General features: G+C 39.0%; 1 protein-coding gene across 1 annotated transcript in view; it reads left to right on the plus strand.

Annotated features, from left to right (window-relative positions):
* Nucleotides 1–19746, plus strand: part of ADAMTSL1 (ADAMTS like 1) — a 215875-nt gene that overhangs the window by 116869 nt on the left and 79260 nt on the right. Inside the window, exons 13-14 of the mRNA XM_074855478.1 lie at nucleotides 2190–2274; nucleotides 15446–15747. Coding sequence (XP_074711579.1) covers nucleotides 2190–2274; nucleotides 15446–15747 — 387 coding nt within the window. The remainder of the gene's footprint in view (nucleotides 1–2189; nucleotides 2275–15445; nucleotides 15748–19746) is intronic.

The raw sequence follows: 19746 nt of genomic DNA on the forward strand, positions 1-19746 counted from the left end.
ATTCTGCAACGCCCTCACAGTTCTCCCTCCATAATGCAAATGGTAATGTTTGAAGACCCATGTACCTGAAGACTGAACCATGCTTTCAGAAGAGATTTGGACCAGATGATATCCAGAGGTCTCATCCAATCCAAGTTATTCTATTTATGTGCTGGAAGTTTGTCCTTTTTATTTCACAAATCTAGAGTTAGAAATCTAGTGCAGTAGGGGTAGCAAAGTACCTCTTCTCTATTGAACGTTTTAATCTTAGCCTGCTTTTTCCTTCCAGAGCTGGATTAACATCAAGCAGAAGAGAAATCTTCCTAGCTGACTGAAGCAGCAAGACAAAAAATGTGGAATTCCCTCTTCCTTTAACACACTGTGCTAAACAGAAATAGAATGCAAATAGTTCATGTAATACATTTCATTTTAGTTTATTCAAGCAGTGAGGCACTTTATCTCATACAAGTAATAGGAAAAAATAGGATATCCCTGGATTAAGTAATGATTTTCAGTTTTAATAGAGAAGATGTATTCATCTAATACCACTTTCTCTATAATATAGGATTTAAGTGGTTTTACTGGAACTGTATTCAAAGCACACTATACATCAAAGCACACTCTACATCAACATTTCTAATCCTCTAACAAATTTTACAGTGTAGATGATAACTAACTACATCTCTAAAGAATAATAGTTATTTTAAAAGTCACATAACAGGCAAAGGTACATAAGAGCTTTTGCTTTTTACAAGCACTTGCATCCAAGCAAAAAAGCACAGAAGTAAGATCTGGCTTTCCAAAATGCATAAAACAAGATGGAGAACATATAAATAGAAATATCTCCTACATATTTTGGATTACAAATGCAGTAAAATATAGACTAAACTAAGAACTGTGTTGGCAAATATTCATCCTTAAATGACACTAATAAGTATGTTAAGAGCAAGAGCGTGGCAAGCTGTTTCTAAGAGAGAGGCACAGAAACTCTATCACTGTCCCTTTTTTCCTCAGTTGATAACTTGTTCCAAGAAAATTTGGTTGACTAAAGTTGCAGTAGCTGTGAAATCAAGTTGTAAGTTGTTGTTCCTCTATGATACAACTGACAGATAGAAAATTTCATATGTTTATGTGAAAGGTTCACTGTTGTGCACAACAGCGTCACAGAAAATTCCTGACTATTCTGAATGACATTAATCTGCTCCTGTTGGCAAGTACAAATCTATGCATTATATAAATCTAAAAGGCTTAGGTGATTTGTGAGTGGCAAATAGGGCTGGCTGTGGTTCTCCTCAGTGGTCTGAGTCTCACTCACTTTTATTTCTGTTTTTTTCCCCCGATCCTAGCCCAGACATTTTGTTGAAATGCAGAGCTCCTTCTCAAATTATAGTGCCAGATTTGCTCTTGCTTTATACCCTTGTAGAGCTAAAACAGCTCCACAGCCTTCAGCTCAAATACTCCACTTCAACACTGCATGAAAGGGGAGTTTGGCTCCTGAAGCGGCATGGCCCTGCACTCCCCAGAGCAGAGCAGCTCATTATGCTGCGCACACATCCTGGAGAGGAAGAAAAGCAGCTCTACTGTTTTCCATCAGAAATGACAGAAAAAGTATCAAGCTCGTTTTTTTAAATCCACATAGCTGATGAACTGATAAACTTAAAGTTGAAAAGTATAGCTGGGCCATTTTATTGCGATTTCTCTGTTTTTCTGTGGTATCACTCATCAAATCAAGGTTTTCTTCCTTTTTGTTATCTATCAAAACCAAGCTTAATGTGTCTTCTGAAGTCCTACAATTTAAGGATGAAACAGGGAATTTATATTTTGCCTTTGCACTGTCAATGGAGACTGGTTAGACTTGCAACACTCCCTCCAAAAACTATTTTCCGAAATGCCTACTTTTAAAGCCAGTTGTGTAGTCTGAAAAGTGGTTTAATTTGCCTTTGTGGCTTTAGAACACCATAGCCCTTCTAGCTGCAACAGTGAACTATCTGGCCGTATAACCTTGTAAGCATTATGGTCCAAGTGACAGAGAAGTTTTTCTCTCTCTCTCTCCTGCTCTCCTTTCTCTCTCTTTTTTCTTTGTGCTCACCCTCCATGTGGATGAAGACACATGTGCATCACAGGCATGCTCATCGAGAGAGGGGAGGCTGGCACATGTAGCAAGATTACTGCATGCTTCCTGTTTTCACATGCTTGTGTTTGTTCCATAGAGAAACTTCCCGTGGAAGCAAAGTTGCCATGGTATAAGCAGGCTCAAGAGCTGGAGGAAGGAGCAGTGGTGTCTGAAGAACCATCGTAAGTCTTAAAAATTTGCTTGCAACAGGTTCTCATGATGTCAGGATCTGGGGCTTGCACTGAACTAACAGTCTCTTGAAATTGTATTTGGCTTTCATTAGAGTGTGAAGGCTACACCCAACCCTGTGGAAATCAATGGACTTAAGGCTGTGTCACATTTAGTTATGAAGAGACAGAATTCAAGAGGGCAAATGCAGATTTAATTTGAGCAAATATATACATGTTTTATTTAATGCCATTTACAATTATATTATAGTGAGAGTCTGTCTATCTACATAGTAATATGTTCCCCACTATCACTGTATCTCTGCAGCTCAGCACATTTATTTAGTCTCACAATACCTGTGTGAAGTAAGAGGTAAAATACAGGGCAGCCAGTCATGATTGTCCCTTGCCTCTCCCCCCAGGAAGTGTGTCGTAGCAGAAAATAAAATGAATTAACTTTAGCAGAAAATAAACTAGAAACCTCAGCCCTGTGGTTTGGATTGCCTTATCATCACTTACCTCATCATTTCAGGGATTTTCCCCTCCCTGCTTTGCTAGCCACTTCCTGGTCTTTGTCCATCCATCTTTGCAAGATGGATCTCATTCAGCACCTTGTTCCCCATTAGTAGCTCCTCCTCCTGCTGCAGACCCTCTTAGATTGCAGGTTGGCCTACACACATACATTGACATGTATGAAATGGTGGCAACTGTATATTTTCCTTCTAAATACACAGATTTAACTCATTATATCCCTTAACTGTAACTTTCTGTTTTTTCTTTTCCTATACATTTGTCTTCTGTTTTGTGAAAAAAATTACCAGTGAGTTAGAAAAAGGTGGAGGGTATAAAATAGTTACACATAATGTTGAAGGAAAAAATATTACAATAAAAAGTTGGAAAAGAACACTTCTACTTAGGATTGATACCTGCCTTTTTAATACATCAATAAGAAAATCTGACTGTATGAATCTGACCTGTTGCAGCCAGGTTCTTCACATAGTGCTATTGAAAACACAGTTTAGCAGTTTCTGCATTTCATTAATAGCAGGACTATAGAAGAAGTTAGAAAAATTAAGTGGTTTAAAAAAACCCTCAGAATTTCATTCAGAATTGAATTTTATTGTCATTTTTGGATAATTAATCTTCCTTAGCCCTATAAAATTGCAATGAAAAGGAAGCTGCAGTAAAACTGGTGTGCCATATAAACCTATAAACTGAAGCTGAGAAATTTAAAATCCTGTTAGACTATGTTTTGGATTTGTTGTTCTGGAACTGTGATAAATGCGTGCTATAATTGTAACGTCTGTACACAGCTTTAGTCAGTATCCACTTCCTTATGGCTGAGCACATGGCATTTTTTATTGCAACTGCAGCTGTGTATTAGACTAAAAACCATTGTTCGTTATGCAATATAGTTGTAGATTTGATGTGGTTAATCTGAATTGAAGTAATTTGAAACTGAAACATTGAAATAGAGCTAGAGACATAGATAGTAAAGTCCTCAAAATAAAAATTATTTTAATCCAACTGCCATATGCGTACATAAATAAATACATATACACACACGTATACATACGTTTATACACACATACACACACACACGTATTCATATGTGTATGTATATATTTGTAGCAGCTATGGCATGTAATATAATGAGATGTTTCCAGAGTTTGTAGGTTGATTCATTCAGGGTCAAAGTCTAGAAAATTCAATATTTGTGAACATACTAATGTTTCATTTGCAAGTGCAGTTTATTTTCTTGTGACTTTTCCTGTGACTAGACTAAACCACTTAGCTAAATGCGCATTTATCAAACAGTAAATAACCCCTGGAAGCATACATAAAAAAAGATGTATTATTAGGAAGTTTATCTAAAGGAATTGTACTGACATGTGATCATATCTGGAACAATTTATTATACTAAGAAATATTTGGATTTATTTTGTGAACAATGTTGACAGTACTGTAGAAAGAGTATAATAATATACATATGAGTATATGTAGCTTTAAATATTAACAAGAAGGGATTTGTAGATAAGTATAACCTGTAGGGAAAGATGAAGAGGCTTTTCATGATGTGTATTTTAATAAAATATTCTGGAAAACCTTATGGGTGTATTACTTTTGATATTAAAACAGACCTTTGACATATAAATGGAAAGGGATTTAAGAACTTTAAAATGTTTTAAGTGCAGCTGTGACACCTCCTTACTTTATAGTGCACTGCTCTGCTGCAGTAAAGGCCCTGTTCTGCAAAGACATCGTAATCTTTTTACCCCATCTCATGCAACACTTCAATGATAGCAGTGAGATACTAGCATACCAGTACAGTGGGGCACAGTCCAGACGAGGTTCATTCTGCCCTGGGGTCACATTTTGTACATTTTTTTCTCCCCACAAGGCACAATTCTGGGACCATGTATGATCTTTATTTTAGGCTGATGAGAAATCAACATGACACTAATTTAAATTAAAGCACAGATTTTTATATGCATTAACTAACAGCTCAAATAAAGGGCACAAAGTCAGGATCTTTACACAAACCCTCCCAAAGCTCAGAGATACCCATACTTTGTGTGTAGATTGGAATGATTTTTAGTGATAAGGCATGAAACAGAAAGACCAAATAAAAACTTAGAAAACTTGTGCTGAAAGGGCCATCCATGCAATCCCTGTCTGTAAACTCTTTAACAGCTGTCTGCATATTGTTCCAGAATATCTAATCTGTTGACAGTGACCTTGAGTGGTGAACTTCCACATAAAACTGATTTCGGTGCTGCCTCATTATTAATAATGTTTTTCGTTAATGTCTAACTTTAAACAGTTATTTGCTTTATGTCCTGGTTATTAGTTTGAAAAAATGTATGTGACAACATAAAAAAGGAGACAAAACATTCTGAACTCACCAAGATACAATCAACAATCAACTTTGATGCCAGTTTTATAGCATCACTTGTCCTCATTCAGCTTTGTAGGAATTTCTAATACACCAACTAGTAGAAAAGCAAGGTGTATTACATGATAATGCACCCTTTGGCCTGTGTTTCTGCAGCTATGCAGAGGCACAATGTAATACTCCATGGCCTACCATGCTGACAGATGTCAGGCTATCATCCACATATTTTGGCTGATGAATGATCAGTCTGGAGCGTAGGTGTGCATGCTAATTTGAGGGTTGGAACAGTCAAGAGTTTTTAAATGTTGGATCAAGCACTAGCTGGTGTAAGACAGCATATGATGTGGACAGCTATTTTGCTGACTGAATTTGAGTAACCAGAACATGTCCATCAGTTTCTTACTGTCTTATGTGTGTGTTGTACTGTGTTATTTTGCTGTAATTTTTTTCAGAAAACATAACAGGGGTTATAAAAAACAATTGCTTGCTTCCCCTCCTCTGAGGAAGCCATTTCTTTTCTCTTGATTCAGTAGAGCAGAACTGGCTGAGCAGGGTTTGAGGGTGGGAGTTGAGCTGGGCAGCCAGGATGGGTGTTCTTTGAGACCCCACTCCTTTGTGGGGGGGGGAACAGTGGGCAGAAGAGGGGCAGCATGGAGGGGAGGGGGAGCAGTTGTAGAGCAGGAGGAACAGCAGAAGGTCTCCAGTGGCACGGTAAGCCAGGTGCTGAAAAGGCAACATTGTGTGTTCATGAGTACGTTTTCTTGAAGTTGGGGTACTGGAATTTTCTTCAGACAAGCTATGCTTATGTGATTTTCCAATTTGCTCAGTATTGGTGCAATCATTACCAATTTCATGACTACACTTGGGCAGATGTCAGCAAGGACTCATTCTTTTCCTACACTACATCTGAGTATCTTCCTGATCTTTCTTATGCCAAGTCACTGCCCCCATTCTCCTCTACAGAGAGGGTCATTCTTTGTAGCGAGCAGACCATTCATTCTTCCCTACCACTGTCACCCTTTCTTCTGCTCTTCAGGCTGAGAAAGCAAACCCCATCTATAAGCAATTCTATTGTACCTGTCAAAGTTTATTTTTTAGTGGAAGTTTAAAAGCTAAAGCAGAAAACTTGCAGCAGATTTCTTCTACGCATTGAGTTCTCATATTTGTGAATCCCTGTATTGCTCTTTTGTGACTTTTGTGACTTTCTATTGAATACAGTTTTTGTTATGAAATTGCATACTATGAGTTATAAAGTTGCACATTTTTTTTACATTGTCCTTCCACCTGTAATTTGTGATCATTCTCAAACATGTGCTGCTAGGGCAGTAGATGCCTCAGTTTTATTCCATGTGTGTGTAGTGCCTTCCATTATTTAATTCTTCAGGAATTTCTAAAGGAAGCAAGTCTTACAGTTTAATTTTGTCTGTATATGTCTATCTGTCAGTTGCCTTCCTCTCCTCTCAGTAATGTCTGAATTTATTCCTATTAGCTGAATTTGACAGAGGTATAAAGTTATCACAGAGAATTTTACCCCTCTGTCAAATATGGTTGATAGTAACCAGGAAATTCAGTTTTAGTATTTTCCACACATTTCACTGAACTAAATGACTTGGTAGAAAACTGACACCTTATCATTCCCCAGTTGAAGCAAAAGTTTCTAAAGGAGTTCAGTCCTTAAGAGATACCAGAGAAACCACTTGGGCTCTCAGCCTTCAAATATAAATCCATGTTAAAGTGGTCTTCATCATCTCTGCTTCAGAGAATTAATCATAATCAGTTCAGCCATTTGAAGGCTAAAGGGGATAGTTATGTTTGTGTTGTCTGACCTGCTGCACCCCTAGATGTGGTCAATTAAAATATTAATTGCTGACAGAACTACTATGAAAAACTCTAGGCTGGTAAGAAAGTATTCTAATCTTTTGGACAAAAGTTAAAGGTAAGAAGTCCTTGCTGTCCTCTGTTGTCATACATACTGTTTTCTTATTGCTGTCCATCTCTGAAGTAACCTTAGAAATATGTTATCTGAGGGAGAAGTCGCAGTATCTTTCTGTCTGACCTGGACACTGGAGCTCATTACACCAGCACAGCATGACAGCCAGAGTCAGAAAGAGCAGCAGTCATGATTAAAAAAGCATGGTTTTTTTCTGTGTATAATGAGATTGGTTTTATGGGCGGTGCAGGGTTGTTTAAAAGATTTCTGTCTCTAACTCTTGAAAAATGCTTTCGTATGTTAACACCATACCCAGCTTTTAACATACTGCCATAAATAATCCTGGTGCTAGCCATAAAAAGAAGATGGAGGGGGGGGAAAGAGGGCAAACAATAATATCTGGATGCCAGATGGCACCATCGTAGTGATGGGGCTGGTTCAGTAAAAAACAAAAGGAAATTCCTGACATGCATCAGTGAGGGGGACAAAGCCCTCAGGGTACTCTATATGGACAGAGAGGCCAGTGTGGCAGAGTCACCCAATATCTCTTTCTTACTAAGTATTTATGTTTCCAAATACACATAAGCTATTTTATTTTGGTTTTCCCTGTTAAATAGTTTCCATCATGATATTTGTACCTGATTCACAGTTAATAAGTAATTTTAAAATTTCCTGCAAATGTTTTACTTTAAAAATAAAGCATGTTATGATTATTGCATTGCCAAAAAGGTAGTGAGGACATACACAGATACTGTCAACTGCTAGGCTGTTGCTTGACCACTTCAGAGACATGCAGTGAAGAGGAAGAAGAAAGTTTAGGGAAACTTCTCCATATTAAGATCTAATGGCAAGAAAGTTAAACTATATATGTGGTCAGCAATAGGGAAGATCAGCAGTGCAGCAGTCCACCATTAGGTAGTGATTTCTGTCTGTTCATTCAAGGATCCCCTTTAGACAGGCACCACTACTTAGGATTTATGTGTAATATCTATCCAGGGCAGAGGCAGTTATCTTTCCCTGGGGAGAAGGGCAGCAGTGAATTTATGGAGAGCACCAAGAGTACAGAATGATTTAACATAAGCTGAAGAAAAAGATCATATTCAGACTAAACTGAAGACTATAGAGGGACAGACTGTAATCACTCAGATTGGAATTGGACCTATGCAGAGGGCTTTGGTGCCATTACTCTTACAGATGAAGCCCTAAGACTTTATTGACAAGTAGCTGTGATGTCTGTTGCACTTCTCTGAACAATAGCATCAGCAGCTCCACAGTGCTGTGTGTGAGCATCCTTAAAACCTATAGAAAGGTGGCCTCTCCTGGAGATAAATGACAGGTTTGCATTTCAGCTCAAGACAAGGAGTCTGGAATTCTGCGCTCAGTTCCCGGTTCTATCACAGAAAATTTCTAAGCCTTTGAACAAGCCACCGAGCATTTTTTTTCACCAGTACTATCTGATTTTAGATGCCTTAATACATGGGTGTCCGTGCCTTCAAACACTCAGTCTTACTGGTATGTGCAGTTCTCAAAACCTCAGACTTTGTCTAAATCATGGATTTACCTAACAATGGATGAAAAAAAAAGCATTAAAGAATAAAAATTAAGTGCCATATGTAATTAAGTAGCACTGAAGAAAGGAAGCTATTTTTCTCCATAACTCAACATCAGTCTGTATACACACTTTTTTTTTTTCCTTCATAACTCATATTGTAGGAACCCAAGTCCTAGACAGAAGAGGCTGTGGCTATGTACACCAAGTGTTCTGGAGATCTTCACAAAACTTGACAGAGGTCTCCATGAGTCTCACCCTGAACCCGCTATGACCTGCTGTGGAAGGTCTCCCATTATTGAGCATTGACTCTCTCTTTGTAGTTCTCTTCTTCTGGCTTCCCTAGTTACATGTATGTTGCTGTATGGAGGGGAATATACAACAGTCCTTAGCTGTGCCCAGGTTTTGAAGGAAAAAATGTCATTATCCCAACTACTCCCATTGTCATCGTTGTTCTCAGCTTAAATTTTGACATCACTTTTGCTACCTTTATACGCAAGTGATCATTGCATAGCACATTTTAGTCTACAAAAGCTGGATATTTAAATACATTCCTTTTATATAATTTAAAGAGAGAAAGGTTTTAAAAAACACTAGACACACTGCTGTCTGAAAGGGGCATTCTCAAGTGTGAACATGAATAATAATATATACAAATACAAATAGTCCGTGCAAAATTGGTCTGGGCAAGTGGTATCTACCCAGTGTTAATGTATGGATGAAATTCTGTGGACAACTGAAATTCGCTTGTACTTGCAGGTCCATTGGATGTGCAGCCTGAAGGCTGACTGCTCTGCATTTCACAGTTTGACCAATATTTTGTATTAAGTGCTTTACATACAAACATGGTAAGCTGGTTTTGCTGTCATATTAAAATTTCCTTAAAATATATTTCAGTGATTGTAGTACACCACAAAAGCAATGAGCCAAAACCAGCTCAGTATTACACCTGAGTGACTCCTGCAGAAATTCATCAATGTCAATATCATTACATTTCTTTTCTCCCATTTTTAGAACACATTATGCAGCCCAGCATAAGCTAAGCTGCATATGACAAATGGTGCAACAACAGTCCCTTCAACTGAACACAATCATCGTGTGCAAACTGTGAAACCTCAACAGCTAACAAAAAACACTGAAAAATACAATGCCTCTTTTAAATCCAGAACTCACTATTTTGCAAGCATGTTCATATAATGGGAGAAGGTTACTGGTCCATCACCATAAAAGTGCCCACAGGTCAAGGAAACAAGTATAGGCATTTGTATACAAGCACCATCCATTTTAACCCCCAGTTCTCTTCAGAGAGTTTTCCACCTTTCATTCCAACCTTTTTCCTTTTCCAGCTTGAGAGCACTGCTGTCCACAAAGATGCCCATTCTGGGGGGGTGACAGGAAGAGGTACACTTCAGCCATCCCAGAGCTGGGTGATGTAATGTACTCAGCACTCCAGCAGTTGAGAGGAGCAGACACAGTTAAGTCAGTCATCACAAAGTAAGGTCATGATTTTCCCTCCTTCCAGCTTTCATTTCTCCACCTTATAGTGATGTCTCTAAAATAGGAGCAGAAGACTCCTCTTTAAAATTCACATCAGAGCTCTCAGAACACACTAACTGCTCTTTTTCCTTTGGGTAAGAAGCATTGTCATGTCTGGTGTGCAGAGCAATAGTAGAAGATGATCTTTGGTGCAATGGCAACATGCTAATCACGGAGAAGTATGCTAAGAGCTATGAAATACTCAGTGTAATCTCTCTGAGGCAAGAGGCACCTTTTGTTCATATGTACAGCTATTAGCACAGTTGGTTTCTGGCTGACAGCTACTACTGCCACGTTACTAGAACTAGTTTATTGCCTTTGTCTTATTAGTGTTGTTATTATAGGGACTATTATTACAGTGGGATTTAATTAAAAAACATAAAATGACAACTGAAACACCTACATCATTTCCTGTTTCCAGAAATCTACTTCTCAGTAAATCTATTCCACTACTTCCACAGAATCACAGAATCACAGAATCACCTAGGTTGGAAAGGACCTTGAAGATCATCTAGTCCAACCGTTAACCTAGCACTGACAGTTCCCACCTACACCACATCCGTAAGCGTTATGTCGACCCTACTCTTAAACACCTCCAGGGATGGGGACTCCACCACCTCTCTGGGCAGCCCATTCCAACGCCTAAGTTTCAAAGAAGACTCAGATGTAAGCATGCAGAAAAGCACAATGCTGTGCAGTGGATGGTACACTATATGCAGAACAAATAACTTTAAACCCATGGAACTGACTACTTATTATTCACATATTTTTTGTGTTTTGTGCTCACCATTTGGCAACATTTATCCTTAGTGACCACTCAAAGATAGTTGAATGCCTTTGTAATTTTCTGGGTTTAGGATGAGGGAAAATTGTATATTTATATTATACATTTACATTACATAAATGTTCAGTATCTAATAATAAGTCCTATATCAAGATTCTGTTTGCAGGATCTTCTTGAGTTCCCCCCCTTTCTTTTCTGCTTTCAACTTTCTTGATTCTACCAAATCTATCTTTAGCAGCCAACAGTTATATTAGAATTAAATTACACTTCCAAATTTAACACTTAAAATGTAGAAATTAGGCCTAGAAGGCTGACTAAAATATAACTTCCTGAAGGAATTCCAGTGTTTTCTTTATGAGTTGCTGACTAGTGTAAAATAATATATTATATTATGTGTCATTTATAGATCAAGCCTCATTTCAAAAAGGATCCAGTCTGCTTTAATAATGTTCTTCCCTTTTGTGTCCTCTCTCTTTTGTTCCTGTGTTTGTATGTGTGATATACATCGTGTGTAAACATTCTGAGTATATGAAGTATCTCTGTTTTTCTAAATGAGTAATTTTAATACCTGCCAAAATATCACCCGTTTTGGTTTGGAATGCAGCAGCTCTTCAATAAAACAAAGTTACACAACAATTTACAATGTTAAAAAATAGAAGAAAGACAACTTCTGATTAAGACCAATTCCTTTATTTTGTAACCTGATTAGGATTTCTACCTCTTAGTTTTTCAGGTCAAGAAGCTATACATTTAAACTAATCAAAATATCTACGTCCCAGTGGCTGATGTGGTCTGTTTAATCTGTGACAGGACATTTTCCGCATCAAACAGTTGTGCAGTCTTAGAGAAAACAAGATGAGTGGCCCACCTGTACTGTTAAAAACTATAATCCTTTCAAAATGAAAGATACCATCTTTGAAACAAGACCGATCTTTTAAGATAAAATGTATCAGAGCAGGGAAATGGAATCACTTTGCATCATTAGTTTCTCAAAGGCTTTGCTCCAGAAAGAAATCTTTGAAGTAGCCATTATAAACAGTTTCAAATGTTCCAAAAATGTATACAATCTATTTCTTTCCTTTCTCTTTCATCCTGTATATAGAGCTAGCGGTGCATATCAGGTTTATAACAAGATGTTATAAATGCCCACAAAAAGTAAAGAAAGAGATGCACACTCTCTGCTCTAGAAGGCAATGCTGTTATAGTCAGGGATCCTGGTACATACATGCTGATGGGGCAGCAGGTTCCTTTCTTGGTTTTGGATTCCTTTTCTAACCCCAGAGTGAAGGGAAAGTCCTTTTGTCAACTAGAGAAAGGCGGTGGATGAAAAAGAGAAATGTGTAAAAATACTTTCAAAGATGCTGATCACAAAACTAAATTTCCTTTTTCTTCCTATCAGACTGTTCATGGGATTCTCAAGGTGAGAAATGAGTTTCCTATAGCCCTAGACCATAGAAGAGACAGATATGTTTATTGCCTTCAGCCCTATGCAAAGCTGTCCAAGTCTGATGTGGCCTATCTAAAGACCAAAAGGAGATGAATACTGTCAGTGACAGCCATGTTTTAATTAAAAATACATCCCATAAACTCTGATTTATTGATAAATTTAGCTAATGCATATGATTAGGTGCTGAAAGACCTAAATTTCTGTCAGGCAGTTGACCCTGTCTCAAAAAAGGTTTCAGTTCATTAGATTAGCACTCAAAGGTATCAGTTAAAACAAACAAACAAACAAACAAACAAAAAAACACCAAAAAACCAAAACCAACTTGCTGAGTTTGAAGGAGCTGGCAGATCCCAAGCACTTACTGTTAATGGAAGAGCATTATCATAGGGATTGTTTCTGTGAGGATCTTATGGGATAGGTGCCAGATTCCACTACATGCTCATCTGTTTTTGAAGTATATCTACAACCACTGTCCTAGAATTTGCCCATGGCAGAAAGTTTGGCAGAATGACAAATAGAGAAGACAAGACAGTCAGACAAAGCTATCTGAATCACCCTGTAACCTGGATTCATTACTGCAGTGCTTTAATACCACCATCAGATATCTAAGCATAAGTAACGCAGGTCACAGAATACCCTGGAAACATTGTTTCCAGAAATATTTAGGAGTCACCATAGATCAACATGATCTCAGCAAGACAAGGCGTGTTACACTTAAACAAGGTAGTAATGATGTCATATGGAGTTGAATGTGACCCTTCTGCTTGATGATGAGTAAAATGCTAGGCCAATTTCAGCACTGCGTTGTTTTGGTTTTTTAGATGTTGAAAAGTGGTGACAACACAGAAAAATTGAGAAATTATTCCATTGTTGAGGAAAACAGACAAAAAAAAAAAAAAAAAGGAATTCAGTCTGGTTTTCTTATTCTAATGATGGCTGCAAGGTGCTTTTATTAAAGTATGTGTGGATTTTCAGCTGCAAAAATTTGGAGCATGTAAGGGTTCCTAATCACTGAAACAAACAACAGCCAAAGAAATCCAGAATAGAAATGGAACACTGTTTTTTAATGAGTAGGGAAATTCAATGTGCTAAGGGGAAAAAAAAGCAGGTAAAGAAATGGTGGGTTCTTTATCTCTTTTATGGCTTCAAATTAAGCCTTAAAAATGGTTACTGCAATACAGGAACACTGACTGAAATTATTTTCCCTGTGATACTGCAACTAACTGGTAACAGTAGCCTGTTCAATACTTATTAGTGACATAACTGTGGTATGAACAAAGGCAAAGGTGATCTAGGTTGAACACTAGCAAAAAGTACCTAGTGGGATCATGATGCATATTGGGATGCCTTGCACTGAGACATTTTAGGATCAAGGCAGGTACTCTAAGCATGTGTCTTTCTTCCTGCATATAAGGAGAAACTCCACATGAGTACTTCACAGAATCACAGAATCATCTCAGTTGGAAAAGACCTTGAAGATCACCTAGTCCAACCATTAACCTAACCCTGACAGTTCCCAACTACACCATATCCCTCAGCGCTATGTCAACCTGACTCTTAAACACCTCCAGGGATGGGGACTCCACCACTGCCCTGGGCAGCCCATTCCAACGCCTAACAACCCGTTCTGTAAAGAAATGCTTCCGAATATCTAGTCTAAACATTCCCTGGCGCAACTTGAGGCCATTCCCTCTTGTCCTATCACTTATTACTTGGTTAAAGAGACTCATCCCCATCTCTCTGCAACCTCCTTTCAGGCAGTTGTAGAGGGCGAGGAGGTCTCCCCTCAGCCTCCTCTTCTCCAGACTAAACAACCCCGGTTTCCTCAGCTGCTCCTCGTACGACATGTGCTCCAGACCCTGCACCAGCTTCGCTGCCCTTCTCTGGACACGCTCGAGTCATTCAATGTCCTTTTTGTAGTGAGGGGCCCAAAACTGAACACAGGAATCGAGGTGCGGCCTCACCAGTGCCGAGTACAGGGGTAAAATCACTTCCCTGTCCCTGCTGGCCACGCTATTGCTGATGTAAGCCAGGATGCCATTGGCCTTCTTGGCCACCTGGGCACACTGCTGGCTCATGTTCAGCCGGCTGTCAATCAACACCCCCAGGTCCCTCTCTGACTGGCAGCTCTCCAGCCACTCCTCCCCAAGCCTGTAGTGTTGCTGGGGGTTGTTGTGGCCCAAGTGCAGCACCCGGCATTTGGCCTTATTGAAACTCCTCCAGGTGGCCTTAGCCCATCACTCCAGCCTGTCCAGGTCTCTCTGCAGAGCCTCCCTACCCTCAAGCAGATCAACACTCCCACCCAACTTGGTGTCATCTGCAAACTTACTGAGGCTGCACTCGATCCCCTCGTCTAGATCATCAATAAAGATGTTAAACAGGAGTGGTCCCAAAACTGAGCCCTGGGGGACACCACTCGTGACCGGCCACCGACTGGATTTAACTCCATTCACCACAACTCTTTGGGCCCGGCCATCCAGCCAGTTTTTTACCCAACAAAGCGTGTGCCCATCCAAGCCTCGAGCAGCCAGTTTCACCAGGAGAATGCTGTGGGAAACGGTGTCAAAGGCCTTACTGAAGTCAAGGTAGACAACATCCACAGCCTTTCCCTCATCCAGTGAGCAGGTCACCCTGTCATAGAAGGAGATCAGGTTTGTCAAGCAGGACCTGCCTTTCATAAACCCCTGCTGACTGGGCCTGATCATCTGGTTGTCCCACATCTGTTTTATGATGGTACTCAGGATGAGCTGCTCCATCAGCTTCCCAGGCACCGAAGTCTAGCTGACAGGCTTGTAATTTTCCGGATCATCCTTCTGACCCTTCTTATATATGGGTGTCACATTGGCTCACTTGAGAGCCCTTCCACTGTTGCCATTGAGTTGTCGACAATATGTCAACGCTCTTACATGTATTTCATAATAGCCCTGTGATGAGGTGAAACATTTGTTTCTTATTAAACAGAATTTGGCCTGGACATGACTATACTGCCTTTGCTTGCCTGGCTGTTTGTGGACATAACTTGCCTTGCTCTTTTCCTCTCACAGGTTTATTCCTGAGGCTTGGTCAACCTGTAGTGTCACCTGTGGAGTGGGCAGCCAGGTGCGGCTTGTGAAATGTCAAGTGCTCCTCTCTTTCTCTCAGTCTGTGGCTGATCTGCCCATTGATGAATGTGAAGGTCCCAAACCTGTATCTCAGAGAACCTGTTACAGCGGTCCCTGCAGTGGGGAGGCAACCGAATATACGCTGGAGGAAACTGAGCTGCTGTATGGCAGCTTGCAGGAGTTTGATGAGCTCTATGACTGGGAATATGAGGGCTTTACTGAGTGTTCAGAGTCCTGTGGAGGAGGTAAGTACAAGATGTTTCTGTGCTGGATTTGCTTTGCCTCCTCAAGTGTGTACTTTGCAGTTAATGCCCACGGACATGTGCCTTTGCTACAGCTATTTGGGATCATACAACCATTTAGGCTGGAAAAGATCTTTAAGATCATTAAGTCTAACCGTAAGATCATCAAGTCCAACTCTATTTCAAAAGGCATGGATGGAAACTGTGAAAAAACACATGGGCACAGCATATTTTAGCCCAGGACTTTCAGGCTCCATGCTCAGGCTGTCACCAAGAGTATGTATACACCAATGTATCACTTATTTCTGCTTCCTTGTATCAGCTGATCACTCAAAAGGCAAAAAAAGCTGAATGTTAAAGTGGTCTGGTGATACAAGCTAAGAATCATGTGCTACTCTTAGTTTTTATCTCTTGATTTGTACTGTGCAAGTATATACATGTGGGAGATACAAACATCGCAGATATATTAAATTATTTATATTGTAAGGGCTCAGCTGGTTCCCTAACGCCTATCACTAAATGACATTAGCTCCAATCCCAGTGCAAAAGAAAACATATGGTAAAAGAGCACTAATAGTGTGATTCTCTGAAGCTAGCAGGCTTGACACTTGGAATCTCTCAAAGTTAATCGAAGTCTCAGTTTCCACATGTTACAAACTACTAATGCACAGTTCCCTGATACCTGTTTTTTCCCATCATTTTGTTTAGCTAGTTCTGAGAAATATGTCTGCTGCAGTATTTTTTAAATTAAACCTAGACTTCTTCAGCTGCTGTCTTTTTGCATGTCATGTTTCAGTCTATTAAAAAAAGGATTACTGTAGATTAATACAGAATACATACTGTAGAACTGGAAACACTCAGCACTTTATGAATGGTTAATAGTGTAATCTGTACAGATTCACCAGTAATCAGTTACAAACTTAAAAAAAACAGTAGTAGAAAATAGTGCAAAGGTTTTCTGTGCTTACTTCTAGCTTGCTGATGGTACTCAGTGTTTAGAGCGGTTCACAGCGAGTTCTCAGACTGTTGATGCTATTGCTTTGTTTCCTACATATATCACACTAGTATATGCTAAGTGGTGATGAACACTGACTTTACAGGAGTAGCTGTCATATATTGTGGCTACTAATGAGCAGTAACAATTCGTGACACACTGTGAATACTGAAATCTGAATAGCTTCTAGAAATCCTCTAGAAAGGAAGCCTCTTCTTTGAATACAGTGACTACGTGTGTATTTTTCAAATATAACTCACAGATACTGATATACTAGAGACATTTTGCTTTATGAATTTAATTTCTTTCAATTGTCAGCAAAAATTGTTAGCCAAGATTTCTTTTTGTCTAACATCAACTCCAAATTTTTCAGATTAGCAGATGCTAAATCAGATATTTTTGTAACCATAGGTGCAAGACTGCTCAAACTAATTTTATTGTTTTTGGAGTCTCAAGAGAAGAAATTGGATAGATGCAGAAGTAACCTTTCACCTCCCAGAAGTAGCAACCAGAAGGAATTAGTCATTTTGTCTGCTGTTAGTGGCTTCATTTCCCAGAGCTGTCATCAAATATCATGTAACAATTACTCTATTCTGGTAGATATAAACATAGGAAATCTCATTTGGTGGTATTTTGAAAGTGAATTTAAACTGCCTAGGTTCATCTCCCACCCTTATACCCTTTTATACTGTGATTTCCTATTGAGAACTGATTTCTTTTTTCGGGGAAGGCAATTTTAAAGAAGACAGCTTTTTGTTCTGGTAATATTGTGCAGTTTAGAATTCAGTTACTTGGCAAATAAACTTTGTGAAGTTCATATACATTTTTTAATTATCTCTGTACTGTGGAACTTCTCATGGATAACCAAAGGTCTTTATATTCTCTAAAACATTCAATGATCCATCCTTGATCTAAAGTTTATAACCATTTGCTGCATTGACCTATCAAAAACAGAGGGACAGATGTTACCAGTATGCTGAGATATACTCAGTGCAAGGTTCAAGGACAAGCTGAAGAAAATGATTCTGAGCACATTTGTTTGCTGCTGGAGCAAGCCAGATTTTTTTTTTTTTTTCAGTCACTGGCACAAGCTATTAGAGCCAGAAACTTCTGTCAACACATAGTCTAGCACCACAGACTGGTTAAATTCAGGCAGGAGCCTTTTTCAATACCCATGCTGTCAGGTAAGATTACTAGTACCTTTAAAAGGTAAAAAGTTGTAAGAATCTCTGAAAGCAAATTACAATAAGCGAGTAGAATGCTGGTAGAATAGACTAAAATTGCTGCAAATACAATGAGAGATGACTTAGGTGACAGGAATAAGCATGTGGAATGAACCCACTGGAAGGTTTGGAGCAGGTTGAATGCTGAAAATTGAAGAGCAGTAGTAACAGAACTTGGCTATGTGAATTTGGTAAAACAAAACCATCTATCTGAGAAACAGAGAAAAGGCTGAATTCAAGACCTCGCAGTCAATTGGTTTTGGATAGTCAACACTGAAACAGGCAATGCAAAAGTGTTAAGGTAATTGAGTCATTGGTCATGAGCTCATTAGTGACACACTTCAGAGAGAAAAAATTGAAGCTGTGAAAGTATGATCAGTTTACTAAATTTTGATCTGAAAAGAAAAACATACAGCACATACAGATGGTGAGTGAGCTGTATCCCTAGCAAACAGAATGATGTCACCAGCATGTGGTAGGACTTGGGTGGTTTCTTTCCACAGTGTTAAGAAGAGCACTTTTCTGGTTTCCATACCTCTGGATTAGCAGTCCTTCTCTCCTGGCTTCATCAGATTGGTTTTACTGTCAGGCCTGCCCTAGTGATCAATGCAAAGTAGAGATCAGTAACTTGAACACAGTGTCATTTCCCATCAGGTAGAGAAACACCTGTGTTCTGCAGCCAGAAGCAGTCTGTCCTGGGGAATCCATATGCCTCTGTTTGCTGTACACAATATGATAACATGCTCAACAGAAAAATGATTGAGCTGGAAAGAACATTACAAGGTAGAGAACATTATGTATAGAAGTTTCATTGGTTTGTTTTCCTAGAAATAAATCACTACCATTTGTTTTATTTTTTCAATGGGCTATCCTTTTTAGAATTTTTTTAAGTCTTTTGGGAAATTACTTGAATAGCAAACCAGCTTGAAAATATGGGGCCACCTTGTAAAGAAGGAAACCCACAACAATGTTGGCTGCCTTCAGGGACTTTGGTAATTTCGATGTTTATGTCCACATTCAAAAATGTCAAATTTCTTTCTTCTCTTCAGCACCTTGAGTACAGTGGAGACACTACCTATCCTTGAGTCATAGGCGTGCCCTGAATAGGCTTGCACACACAGCAGCCAATAAATTGCTCAACATGTCACTTTGCTCTGAGCCTCTCCTCAGCCTGTGCTGAGAATAAGGGGAATGAATCCATGAATTTCAGGAGTACAGGAACTGCAATGAGTTGCAGCACTTTGGTGCTGTTGAATAATATGCTATCATTGTTTGCTAACAACATGTGCTGTGGCATTAGAAACAACAAAAGGTATTACCAGTATTGTTATACTGCTTTTGGAGCTGTTCAAGCTCTTCCAACACACTTTTTTTAAAAAACATTAGTGTCTTCAAAAGATTGTGAGATATTTTTTGAAAACTAATTCTTGGTTTTGAGAAGATGATGCAATTTTTATGAGTTCAGCTAATCTTTTTCCTAACTCAAGAAGTAGGGTTGTATGTAAAAATCATACTTCCACTTTGCTTGAACAACTGTTGAATAGATTTTTAGGAAGTTCGTATGAATTATTATCCTCAGACCCCCTGGGGAAGAAGTAGATAATCACTCGCTAAATACTCTTTCCTATGGTATGTAGTGTTTCAATCCCTGATTTTCTAGCTTTCTAACCTTGTGATCCAAAAAAAACTGTAATACTCCTACCTTATTTATAGGAAAAGTGAGACAGAATAACTGGTATGCTGAAGAGTACATAAGGAATTTGGTATCACCAAGGATTTCCTGAT

The sequence above is a fragment of the Strix uralensis genome, chromosome Z, assembly GCF_047716275.1.
Source record: "Strix uralensis isolate ZFMK-TIS-50842 chromosome Z, bStrUra1, whole genome shotgun sequence".
NCBI classification, from domain to species: domain Eukaryota; kingdom Metazoa; phylum Chordata; class Aves; order Strigiformes; family Strigidae; genus Strix; species Strix uralensis.